Consider the following 13965-nt stretch of genomic DNA (forward strand, 5'->3'; position numbering starts at 1 on the left):
TTAGGTGTGATTTTTCATGTTAATTATGTTAGCATGTAATCATTTCTTGATGTTGATATTTGTTTCGTGGTTATATTTACGACCACTTTCCCGTAAATTGAGTAAAAAAAAACTCCATTCTGCTTCTGCCATCGGTAGTGATAACATCTCCTGTCCTCCGTACAGTTTATTAACACTCACGCTTGCCTAAACAGTTACTTGTTCAGTTCTCGCTCTGTAATTGCGTTCGCGCATTTATTTTGCTATAATTGCTTACAAATCTCGCACAAAAAAAACTTTTATCACATCGCCGGACCGAACTACGAGTGTTTTTGTCTCAGGGAGGATTTCCACGTCGTGGTCCAGCAGTCAAGTAGTGTGTTTTCGTGAATACTCGGTGATTAGTGTGTGTCTGTGGTGAAGTTTTAAGTGTATAAAGTGCTACACGTCGATCTTCTACGGTCCTGTAAGTCTTACATTGTTTTTATATCCGCTCAGTGATTCTTTCGTTTAATTAATTCTTACGCTCATAGTTGATACAGAGTTTTTCACCCGTTATTCGATAAAATCCTGCTTTTTATTTTCAAAATACAACATTTACCAATAGTTTTACGGTCATCTGCCGCGTTTTTCCATGTGACTCATACTTATCAATTACTCCGCTCGCCGGGTGTACAAAAAACCCATTATTATAATTAGTCAGCCTTAAAAGCCCAGCAACAGCCGGTAACCCCTTCGAATATAATAAATTCTCAAAAACTTGACTCGCTCAACACTAAAGCCATTAAAAAGTAATTAGCAACTTCTCTCGAAATACCAAATTCTTAGAATTCGCCCAGCTCGGTCGCAAAGCAATTAATAATAGCATTAGCAACTTACCTTCATATCTTAAACCACTTTCTCTTTTGTAAATTCTATTTAACAAAGCCATTACCTTAACAAATTCAAATATGTCTACCGTGTCAACCCTGTACTCCCAGCGCGTGGCTGGTGTCCTCGAAGACAACATAGTCGACTTCCTGGAAGCACGAAAGCACCGTGAACTTTCTCTTGATGAGAAAGATCACCTTTCAAAATTAGTCATGAAGCAATACTTAGAAGAAAGTACCGTGCCTTCTCAAGTACGTTCTTCGATAGATTCCCCCTCAGCCTCACCTAGGCACACAGCATCACCCATCCCAGGCAGTGCTCCTCTTAGAGAGAACCTGGTGATCATGGAAGACTGGCCATCTTCATCCGACGAATCGGAAGCACCTTTTCATTCAATTCCCAGGCGTAAGCGCTCACGTGCCAACTGTAACGGGTCCGTAACCCCGACAAACTCTCCAAGGGCCTTCCTGGTACCCAAAAAAATGTTAACCGCCTATCTAGATCTCCCTCATCGATAGAATCAACATCAACGAGCAATAGATTTTCGCCACTCCGATCAAACTCCCCAGCTCCAGTAACCTTGGTGCATACTAAAGCGCCTGCTAAATTCACCAGGATCCCGCCAATAGTCCTACACAAAAAGTCTGAGACTAGGGCGCTCTTCCGCACCTTGGAAGACAAAGGGATCGATTTCTTCGCTAAAAACATGGGCAACTGCCTGCATATTATAACAAAAACGCCGCGCGAGCATAATGCGGTTACCAGGCACCTAATTGTTAATAAAAATGAATTCCACTCCTTCAGGCTTCCGGAGGAGAAACCGTTACGGGTTGTTCTAAGGGGTATCCCCGAAGACATTTCTCCCGAGGAAGTAAAAGAAGAGCTTGCAAGAACATATCCGGTAATCTCAGTACACCCTATGAAGGCGGCCCACACTAAAATGCCCATACCGTTAGTGTTAGTAACACTAACAAAAAACGAAACCGCCAAGGGCAATTTTAATAACCTTACATCCATCTTCCGACTAAGGAATAAGGCCCGCATTGGACAGTGCTACCGCTATCAAATGCACGGCCATTCAGCGAATTGCTGCCATGGTAGCGAGCGCTGCGTCAAGTGCGGCGATCCACACAGATCATCTAACTGCCCGAAACCGAAGGATACCCCGGCTAAATGCGCTCTATGCCAAGGGGCCCATACGGCCAACTATGGTGGGTGCCCTGCAAGGCCCCAAAACTCTAACCCTAACTACAACAGGAACCGTAACACCAACCAAATGAATAACCATAGGAATCGAAACAATAATAATAGACAAACGGAAAACGTAATATCACATCCAAACCCCCCCAGACAGAATATTCCCGCACCCGTAACTGCTCCTACCGCAGCCTCCCTAGTGGATTTCCCCACCCTTCCAACCCCATCTGTCCCAATTTCCCCCTCCACCATAACTCCCCCTACCTCAAACCCTACCCCTACTGCCCGAAAACCCGCATCCCAACTCCCACGAAACTCTCCCAATCCAAATCCCCGTAACTGGCCTCAGCCTCATTTTTATAACCAAAGATCTCACCATCAATCGAATTGGGGTCCTATTAACCAGTCTAAAGCCCATAGGCATCTTTCAACAACTCAGCAGTACAGACTAGACAGGGGTCCAGCCCCCACCCAAGAGTCCCAACTACCCTCGTCCCCGTTGAACCCGATACACATTAAAGCCCTCAAAGAACAGCTAGAAGCTCTTCAAGCCACTATTAAACACGCCACTGACGAAATGTTTAAAATTCAAGCCACTTTAAGAAATCGTAATGTCTAGACACCAAAATAAAACAGTCAATCTACAAACAGCCTATTGGAACGCCAATGGCTCTGTCATCACCCACAAAGGTGAAATAATTGAATCTCTTAAAGAATACAACATCGACGTATTCTTCATTAATGAAACATGGCTCAAACCATCTAAGAAATTTCAATTACCCAACTATATCACATACCGTGATGACAGATTAACCAATAGAGGCGGCGGCACGGCTATTTTAGTAAAAAAAAATATTGACTACCGTCTAGCACATTCATTCTCTAGCATTAACATAGAATCCACCTCGGTAGTGTAAATACATCCTCAGGACCACTTAAACTCATCTCCGTTTATTCAACACCAAAACGTCCACTGATCCCGTCCGAACTGGACAGTCTATTAGAAGAAAATGTCCCCACCATTTTAGCAAGGATCCATTATTAACGGAGAACCATAGGCCGATAAGTCTCCTTCCTTGCTTGGGAAAAGTCCTGGAAAAAGTAATTCTTGTAAGATTAAATGAATTCACAAATAAATGTAAATTCTTGCCAGACTTTCAACATGGTTTTCGAGCAGGTCATTCAACCTCTCATCAACTCCTCTGTGTCGTGGAACACATCACGGAGGGCTTTAACACTAAAAAAACAGTAATACTCTCTCTAGACGTCAGTAAAGCGTTCGACAAAGTCTGGCACAATGGCCTAATATATAAAATGTACCAACTAGGGTACCCACTTAGAATCATTCAACTCAAATAGTTTCCTGAGAAATCGCTCATTCAAAGTAAAAATAAATAACATATTCTCCACTACACGCCCCCTGTTAGCTGGGGTCCCGCAAGGCAGTCAACTCTCGCCGTCATTATATAACATTTATTCATGCGACATTCCAAAGCCAATAGATCATAATATCATAATTACTCAATTCGCTGATGACACCAACATAATATCTAGCTCAACTGTCGTGGCCACTGCTACAAGCCGCGTTCAGAAACAAGCCGCTCTAACAGAAAAGTGGTGTAAAAAGTGGAGAATCTCAATTAATCCGACCAAAAGTGTCGCGACCGTGTTCCACAAAACACGGCCTAAAAGGCCCCCTTTCATTAAACTGTTTGGGGAAAACGTACCATGGGAATCATCATTAAAATACCTCGGTGTCACTCTAGATTACAAATTAACTTGGAAAAAACACATAGAAAAAAAAACAAAAGCTGCAAATCGTTATCTATCAGCCCTCTATCCCATGATGTGTGGAGAAATAGTCGTCTATCAGCAGACAACAAATTATTGCTTTACAAGTCAACCATCAGATCATGTTTCTCTTACGCTTGCCCAATCTGGGGTTATGCAGCAAACGTTCATATCAATAAACTTCAAGTCTTTCAAAATAAATGCATTAGACTCGCCTTAAATGCACCCATGTGGAGTAGAATCTCTACTCTCCACAATGACTCCAACGTCCAGTTGATTAAAGATTTTATTTTTGCACAGGCTACTAGGTTTTACGCTGGCCTAGATAGTCACTCAAATCCCACAATAAACTCTTTCGCTAAATACAGCGAGAATGAACACCATAAATATAATAAGCCAAAATCAATCTTACGTAGAAATTAATTTTAAAAAATCGTATAGAATATTCCTGCATACAGCCGCAGTATAGTTGTAACGTCAAAGAATTGTGCAAGTTTGGATTGCCACGGTAGTGCCTGATTATTGTTTTGTTGAGAGTTTTTCGGGTGGCTGCCCTGCGATCGGTTTGAGGGGCGAGCAAAAATTACGCGGGTAGGTAGATTGGGAACAATACGCGGGAGGACGATTCCGCGGTGCGCGTGGCGTTAGGCGAGAAAAAATGGAGATTGAAATTTTGAGAAAAAGATCGCGCGGATACTTTGAACTTATCCTTTGGAGACTTTCCGTTTAAATTCACAAAACACATAACCAACGTTTCGACTCCTGTGTGAGATCGGCCTGTGCTTGTTCGAGTGTTGTGGCTTGAAGAGATGAAAATATACAATCGGTTATTTGGATTAAAAAATGGTTTTATTTGTGAAGCGTAATTCCTTGGAGACTACACTGGATTACCAAGCATGCTGTCGAGGTGACACAAAGATGAATCATCATTGTTCCGTTAAACGTTCAATGGATGTTGTTTAATTGAGGATGGCCTCGCGCACTCCATCAGACGAATCTCTACCCGGCGCAACCTGCTCACCGCTGGCGGACTCTCAAAACACCTTCAGACGTGACAACATGATCAAGGTTCTTCAATGCTTTTACACATTATGTCTTCTTGCCTTAGCCCCATAATAGCCCTGGTGATTGACAAGGGTCCATGCTCATCAGACGCTCATCAGACGCTCATCAGGATGAGATCAGACGTGACATAGTTTTTAAGTTTTCTAGTAAAATACCCCGAATACATTAATAATCAAGTAAAGCATCATTAGATAATCCTTTTTTAAATATGTTAGAGCAAGTAAACTTAGGTTTAGGTACTCTGGAAAATAAATAAATCAAAAGACGTAAATTGAGTCCGATGATATCACAAATAGTCACTTTTGAATTTGTAATCATTATTTGATTAAAATGCAATGCGCTATGCTGTGCTGTGATTGGATGGAGGCGTCGGCCATCTTGGAATTCCCACTGGTGAGTAGTGGAGGGGGATCAACGTAAATACTGAGTCGGTTCCTTAGCGGTGGTCATTTCGTTGACTGGTGGCTCCGAGTGAGGTGGTGGATGTTAATTTTCAGATGTGTTTCAGCAGGATCTGTTGCTATATCAATTCTCTTGATTAATCACATATAGCATATCATTTGATAGAGTAATTGTGATGTAAAGATTTTTAATTGTGTCGGCGACACGGTATCAAGCGGTTTCGGGGTTTGAGTGTTTTTACAGTTTTTACGTAAATATGAATTTCATTGAAAAATGCTGGATATTCTGGATACGTATGATACACTCACCCCGTACAGTCTCGCCTGTACTCAGCTACTTGGTCAGACGTATCCTCTTCTGATATTTTCGCAGGTCGTGTTGTCTTGTCAAGGTGGAGGTAGAGGAATGAGAGGTGCTGTCCAGACTTTGCTGTGTCAGTGAGGAGTAACCTCTGTCCGGGTATGACTCCACAGTGCCAGTGCCGTCCGGGCCAGCAGGAGTGAAAGGCGGCTGTCCAGACTTCGCTGTGTCAGTGAGGAGTAACCTCTGTCTGGGTATTACTCCACAATGTAAAGATTTTTAATTGTGTCGGCGACACGGTATCAAGCGGGGTTTCAGGGTTTGAGTGTTTTTACAGTTTTTACGTAAGAATATGAATGAATTTCACTGAAAAATGCTGGATATTCTGGATACGTATGATACAGGTATATATTTTTCATATTGCTTTGCCTCTTAAAGCTTCTTATACTCCTGGTAGATGGTTCATAAATATTGATTTGAGTTCTGTCTTCAAGCATTGCGATGTGATCCTGGTGTATTTTGTGTTTACATAATACCAAGTGAAGGGTTTCATTTTAAATATTTAGCACTTGGCATTTTGTGTACGAATAGCTGCAACTGTATAACAATCATCTTCTAAGTTAAAAAGAATGTTAGAGCTCAAGAATGCATACTTGGCGCCTGCCGGGGGACAGGTTCCGCATCAACTCATATTCAGAGTTGTGAGTGTTGCCTGCGTGAGATACAGCAGGCTTTTATATAAATTATACTTTATTAGAGTGATACACACATTGCTGGAACTCCCACACACTAACCATCCCAGTGTGTATAATATCAGATATTATTTATGTCTAATCACACAAACTATGTAGAGCTTCAGAGAAAAGCTAGTCTATATACTTATAATTGAGCTAGAAGAACTTTTATTTAAATTCCGCCATTATGAAATCATCTTTTGCGTATCCCTGAGCTACCGAGCTTGTGCCCCTCGTGGTAGAATTACCCCGGGTTAGGAATCGCTGGCATAAACTCCAAAGGCATAACGGAGTCTGTTTGAATTGTTACCAGAGAATAGTGCCCACAATACGTATGTAAAATTCATCAGAAACAGAGAATTCATGAGAAACACTGGACTCAACTTGTCTGAAGTACTAATGTTCACAAATTTGTTTGCGTACTTGCTTGAAACTAAATTCAATTGATTATAAATAAATAAATGTCAATGATTGGGTTATTCAATTGTTTATAGACTGTAATTCCATATTGTATGTTACCGGCTAAAATAACTACATATGTACAATTTATTTATGTTAAACAATGTATTTTAATAAATTATATTGAAATATAAATACCCTTTTTTTAATTAGTGCCCTTGAGGTGATCTTTCACAAAAAAGGTGCTGTACAAATCATCCAAATATTTCTATTATCGTACACAACTTGCAATCAGGTTTCATAATTTGAACAGAATTTATACAAAGTAATCAAAAACCCAGATTGCCCCTGATCTTCCAAGAGTTACTTTTCGCCACTGATTTCCAGATATTTATAAACATTCTTTCTTCTGTCACTTTCTTGTTGTTGTTATTGTTAGTAATTTTGTGAATAATGGAGGAGGATTTGTTGAACAATTCCCTCTCCTGAACACATCCCACCCGCTGTCAAATACTTAAGAGCGTTGTTTTTGCGGACAAAATTTCGACTCCCGCAAAAATAATTATTGTTCTGTGTCCCTCTCTAACGGAGCGGAGAGGGAGTACCTGGCTTTTAGTACGGCTGACGTTGTAAGCGATCAAAAAAAGTTAGATAATATGTATGAGATTAAATAAAAAAGAAATTAAGTTCAATGCTTGAATATTTGCACGAAGTCGGTGAAATGTCCCTTTCGTTTAGTTCATTCCATTAGCAGACACAGACATACAAGGGCTATTCTTTAATAGTATTGGTATATGCGCATGTACACGTTAGGCACTGACAATATCACTCACTGAAGGCCAGTAAAAGAGAAATGCTTTTTTTCTTTTGTGCGTGAATATATTTGAATCAAAACGGGGAATCACCCTTTTGTTTAGTTCATTTAAATTAGCAGATACATGTATTATTGTAGGAGATACGGAAATTGTACACTTGCTACTGTGGCAGCTGACCACAGACGAAATTATAATAATAGTAATAATAGGTGTATAAGTTTATAAATTAGATAAGTACATAGAATTAACAGCAGTAAATAATATATGAACAGTAAGTAATATAATTGTAGAGAATAGAAATATACACTTACTTAAAATTTGTGTGAGTGCACCGGTAAAGGCCTTACCGTTACTTTTGACATACGTAACCTTTTATTTTTTTAATTTTTACATTACCTTTGAAATTTTTTTGTGAATCACATTTTTTTTATTTTATCTGGAAGAATGTTATAAAGTCGTGTCGCTGTGTATATAATTCCGAACACGCACTGACTTTATCACTGAGATTTTGGTCGAGATTATTTTTAAGTGTTATGTAAGAAGAATATTATGTGAACAACAAAATTAAGTAATACAACTATAAATAAAAATAACCATAAAAATAGCAGCACAATAATAAAACAATAACAGCAAGAATAATAGCAACAAGCATATTTTATTAAAAATGTTCAATGAATCGGTATAATTATTTCCGTCCATTCTAGGCAGTGAGGAATACATTTATGGTAGTTAGTCCCAGATTTTTTATACTGAAAAAAATCCTATTTTATAATCTACACAATACATGTGCAAAAGGTGAAAAATAAAAAAAAAGTCGGACAGGTAGTAGTTGTATAGTAAGAACAGACTCCAATACAAATAAGCAAATAAATAATTACATAAATATCAGAAAATTATCACACAATCAAAGAGGACCATCGTATGTGTTTAAAAGAAAATGCATTTTCGAAGACACAAACTGTTCAAGCAAAATAATACAAGTTTCTTTAAAATATCTTTAAAACATCACGGAATTAAAGTGGATATTAATCACAGGTAGATGATAATAATATCCATATTAGGGAATTCTCTTCACACCAAAAAATCACTTATTATTAATTATTCATATGTAGAAACACTTCAGACACAAGAATACATAGTTTTTATAATTTTCAAAAATCATTTATTAAAGTTATAATGACTTTAAAAACAGGCGCGAACGAAATATTTCAATGCAGCTAAGAACGCCCGGTGATTGGTCAAGCGTTCAAGGGCGAACGATGACGTCACGGTTGACCGGCCTGAGTAGATCCTGCAAACCTATTCGCTTTAGTAGAGACGATTTGTCCCGTATTATTGTTGTGCGTGCAGCGTGCTAGCTAGATTTGCGATGCCGAAGGCCGAGCGAGGATTTCAGAATGCTACGTCTGCAAATTTTCCTCTAGTGGATATGATGATGGCGTTGACCTACACGTATTCGAACCAGAAGTTCATGGGGGCAGAACTAAAAGGAGTGAAAAATGCTAGGTGAGTCTAACATAGTTATTTTTCGGCTCTAGCTGGGTTACAAACCAAATGTTTTTTTCCAGGTTAGCCTAGCCTAGTAGCCTATAATCCTATTGAAATAAGGTTTTTACTAGTCTTCACTAAATTGTTACTAGTATTTCATGAAATACACGTCAATTAAGAACATTCATTGTCAGTATTGTCATAGGTTTTACCTACAAGAGATTTGTATGCAGTGCCGTACGAGTAGGCCAGCACCTCGAAGAATTTCATATCAGTAAATGAAACTGGGTGTAACGTGTGAGCCTTACTGGAATAACATAACCTATAATGTGAAACAAAACTATGGACATGACATTAATACATTGTTTCACTTTTACAGAGTTGGCAGGGAGTCTTACGGTGACGACGCCGTTGGATACGTCCAAATACGCAGGAGCGGCAAAGAGTGCACTGTCAAAGCTCGCGTCACTCCTGAACACAAGGTGCGGTCCAAGGGCTACACCGTCATGGTCACGCTCAACGAGGGTGATGAAGCCGTTACAAATGCAAGCTGTGAAGACTGCCCGGCTGCAGCAGGTGGATGCAAGCATGCATTGGCATTGCTGATGTGGGTACATCGTCGAAGCGAGGAACCAGCACCAACTTCAGTCGACTGCTACTGGAAGAAGTCAAAACTGTCCGGTGTTGGAACCACTCTGAAGTTTGTGAAGGCAGTGGATTTGGTACCGTCGAAAGCGACTACCAGCCGTAGTAAGCCTACCAGGACTACTTTGAAAGAAGATGGTGCCGCCACTTTCCTCAAGAAAGTTCTGCAACGCGAGGAGGAAGCCGAGAGTGAGAGTACGCTGCTCAAGCACCATCAGGAAGCCCAGGTCCACCACTATCTTTCCTTGAACACATTGGCCTTTTGGTTTAAGAAGGATGGTGGCAAGGATGCCACGTACTGCGGTGACTACATGACAGACGCAAGGTGCAATCGTGCAGAAAAAGACACCATCTTGCAGTCTGGAACGTCCGTGTGGCACAAACTACGCTTCGCTAGGGTCACCGCATCAAAGATCCACGAGGCAGCAAGATGTCAAACTCCCTAACAGAAGCCATCTTGGGTGCCAAAATACCGGATTCAAGTGCGATGAAAAGGGGACGTGATTTGGAAGGACAAGTGCTGAAAGCTGTGGAGAAAGAAGTTGGTATATCTTTTAAGAAAGTTGGCCTTGTGTTAAATGCCAAGTGGCCAGTTCTAGGAGCATCTCCAGATGCAATTTGTGAGGATTACGTTGTTGAGGTCAAGTGCCCATCAAGTGTCAAAACTGTCAAAAGTTATGTTGTGAACGGGGAGCTGACAACCAAATGCCTTGGACAGATTCAACTACAAATGTTGATGGCCAACAAAAAGCAGGGGCTATTTTGTGTGGCAGATCCGGATTTTGAATCCAACAATGTAGTAAATGTCATTAAAGTGTGCTTTGATCAAGTATTGACTGAGCAACTAATTAAAGATGCTATGTATTTTTGGGAATATGCCATATTCCCCAAGCTAATGTAATAAATATACTGTAAATTTTTACTTTTTGCAAGCTGCGATTATTGTGCATCGCTTGACCCATTTGTTATAAATTTCTTTACTTCTTGCAAGTTGGGCTTTATTTTATTTTTCTTGTATTGCTTTACTACTTTTCGTATGTTCTATTGCAAGCTGCGATTATTTTTTGTTGCGAAATATTTGATTGCCAAATTCAATTACTTTTACGAATAACTATAATTTTTATGAATCGCTTTACTTGAATATGTTTCATGAGTCATGACTACTAAATGCAAGGTTTCTTTGTGGAGGAGAGTCAAGTTGAAATTATTTTTTGCTTTGATAAGCTTTTAATAAAAATGCAAAAATCAATTTTATGCTGCTTGCTTCCTGTATTATTTATTGTGCAATAAGAAACAGATAGATACATGTAACCTATTCCACTTTCATTCTTCCATCCATCACATAATTTAATTCTTGGATAACAAATACGGCCTAGTGGCTTATTTTTATCCAGTTTTTCCAATGGGTACAGTGAAACCTCAATTAATTCTTTCAAGTACTTTTAAGAAGTTGGGAGAAGCCATGCTGTACAATATAAATTACCATTGTTGTTTTCACAATATAATCAACCAAGTATTTAAAAACTATGCATATTGGATTCTGTTATGTACATTTATTCAGTAAATAGTATTGATGCTAGTAAAATACTATCACATCTACTCCTACTTGATAAGAGGCCCCTGCAAATTGATAAGGCCTACTGCTATATTAACACAATAATCTATCTTATCTAACATATGTATGTCAATGCATGCATGCGGTAATAGTAATTTAAATTCACGGATACGTCGAATAAGTCTTTCAATATGAATACGCAAGCTAGCAATGCGTTTAGTTTCTTTACATTGCACTTCAGTGAGTGGGATGTTTGCAGAAACACTAGGTGGCTTCACCAAGTTACAATTTATTTTCTCGAAATCATTCGCCACATGCTTAAACCCCCGGTCTGCCATCACATCCATTCCCTCGGAGAGCTTGTCCATGTACCCCGAATCTGAGAGAAGTACCATATCCGATACGCGCCCTCCGTAGCCCTGGGAAACAAAATTTACAAGCCCATCTGGCGTACTAGAAACTAAATATTTGAGCGTATTGCATTTCTTGTACTCCGACCAAGTTAGAGATTGGTGAATTGCTTTAGATGGTTTTTCGATTTCGATTTCAAAGCAATCTATTATTGATTGCACATTGCTGTATCGCGCCTGAAAGGCTTGAGGCAACAGAAGACGGACCGATTCTGCCTCCGGCCACACAATAAATGTTTCCAAACAGGCAGCTATTGCAGGTGTAAATGTCGAGAAAAGTCTTGCCGCATGAGATGTTGAAATGCCAAAATTATCCCCCATTATGCCAAAAGATTCGTTTAACCTTATTTTTCTCAAAACAATAGCCACAACATCTTCTGCCTCCAGCCTAGTCCCTTGATACATAATATTGTCAGCTATTAGCGCAAGTATGTGTGCAGATTCTTTTGGCACCCCTAAATACCTAACAGGGTGTTTTTTATACAAAATCCTCGTTTGCCGCAACCTTTGGAATTTATCGCGCTCTTCATCTTCAGAGTCGTCGGAATCTTCATCGCTTTTTTCTCCAGTTGACGTGTCGGTATATACAGTGTCTACGTCTAAACGAGGTCGTTTGGAGTTTGACGGTACACACAGTTCAACTTCGCTATAGTCACTGCTTGTCGAGTCCAAAAATATTTCTTTAGCCTTACAGTATGGCATTTTAATAGGTGACATAATTGCATCGCACATTGTGGTCTTAATAGGCGAAGTATTAACACTAGTTGAAATACAGAGCTTTGAAGCGGTGCACATCGTCGCCTTATTACGAAAATTTGGTCTTGCCTGTACACTAACATCGCGTGTCAATACTTTTGTCTGCATTATTGGTTGATCTACACCACCATAAGCTAGAAGAAGCGACGTTTCTGCATCCACAGTTGAATTGCTGTCGGGAAGTGCAGTTGGTGTAGGCGCATGGATAGATGCAACAGGCATAGTTCGTGTTGAATCCGCGGTTGAATTGCTGTCGGGAAGTGCAGTTGGTGTAGGCGCATGGATAGATGCAACCATTGCATCTTTTATGAGTCGAACTGAATTCCACTTTCCAATTAAACTTCTTTTTAATTGAGGTTTCACATTAGACCGACTATGTTGACAGTGAAATATGTGGGGCACCACATGTTTTTTCGATTTCAAAGGTCCTCCCATCATTTTGAACCGCAGAAAACTCTCCATATCTTCTTCCATCTATAACAAACGAATAAGAATTGCCATACAATTAGTGACTTGAATTGAATAATAGGTAAAGCCTAGGCCAGCCAATGCTTGTAATGAAACCTAAAGCAAAACTCTGTACATTTTAGGTTAAGTGATTTTAGCTTTTCAAGTGAAGTAAGCCTTGGCAAACCTAGGCTAGGCCTCGAGGTCCTAGACCAAATGTAGTTTTCATTATCTTACATTTAAATAGGTATAAGAAATTAGTAGAGGCCTACTTACATCAAAATGGTCTTGGCAACAAAATAGCTGTGCAGTATAGATTGACTTCGTGTTGCTTCCCGGAATGGGCTTGTCATCTCTTCTTGCTGCTTTAATCCACACTTTCCTTCTCTTGATATCAACTGGCACATGTACAAAGTGTTTCTCTGGAGTAGATACAGTTGTATTTGTACACAACGGTACAAAACACCACCTCTTAGGAATCCGTTTATTAACATCTACATCCATTGCGAATGAATGACAGCTAACGTCATGTAAGGTAGGTTAGGTCACAACACATTTGTTTATTTACTTTTACCTATACATATAATCAGTGGCGTAGCTACCTAGGGGCTACGCGGGGCAGTGCCCCGGGGCCCTCAAGCTCTGGGGGCCCTCGAATCCTTACCAGAAATCTCGATCGAACTGAACTTTTGGAAATTTCTCCAATTTTCAAATTAAAAATAAATATGACAGGTTGCAACTTGCAACTCCACTTTAATCATGACAACTCAGTTGAGAGAAATTCAAAAGTTATGCCTAGGGACATAAATATACCACTCTCGTCTCCTAGGGAATTCCCCTAAATTCTTTCTGTAGGTTGGCAGTGTTGTCAATTTGACGGATAGTGATATGTGCGTCATTCCCCACTTGTAGCGTATTAAAATATTAAAATATGGATAAAAAGAAGAAACCCAGTGGTGCATTTAAACGCAAACAACGCCAAGAAAGAGAAGATAGTAAACAAAAATTGACAAGATTTTTAGTCAGCCTTCTGCAAGTACATCTGGCCAAAATATTTCTATTGATAGTGACTCAAATAATGTGGTAACTGCAGAGTTGGTTGAGAAGCCTAC

General features: G+C 39.7%; 1 protein-coding gene across 1 annotated transcript; it reads right to left on the bottom strand.

The window, feature by feature from the left end:
* Positions 1 to 10161: 10161 nt before the first annotated feature.
* Positions 10162 to 13365, bottom strand: LOC149417119 (uncharacterized). The gene is made up of 2 exons (XM_089641216.1): positions 13130 to 13365; positions 10162 to 12880 (listed from the first exon to the last, which is right to left on the bottom strand). The coding sequence occupies exons 1-2, from the start codon at positions 13355 to 13357 to the stop codon at positions 11288 to 11290; spliced, it is 1821 nt and encodes a 606-aa protein (XP_089497342.1). The 5' UTR covers positions 13358 to 13365; the 3' UTR covers positions 10162 to 11287.
* Positions 13366 to 13965: the final 600 nt, after the last annotated feature.

This window comes from Hesperophylax consimilis, chromosome 16 (assembly GCF_061612785.1).
Source record: "Hesperophylax consimilis isolate HC1 chromosome 16, BYU_Hcon_1.0, whole genome shotgun sequence".
In the NCBI taxonomy this organism is placed as follows: domain Eukaryota; kingdom Metazoa; phylum Arthropoda; class Insecta; order Trichoptera; family Limnephilidae; genus Hesperophylax; species Hesperophylax consimilis.

Bases quoted from the DNA above. Each gene is read 5' to 3' on its own strand.
- LOC149417119 (XM_089641216.1), bottom strand. From the start codon at position 13,357: ATGGATGTAGATGTTAATAAACGGATTCCTAAGAGGTGGTGTTTTGTA. The intron at 12,881-13,129 runs GTAAGTAGGCCT...CGTTTGTTATAG, and splicing joins GTTGCCAAGACCATTTTGAT to ATGGAAGAAGATATGGAGAG.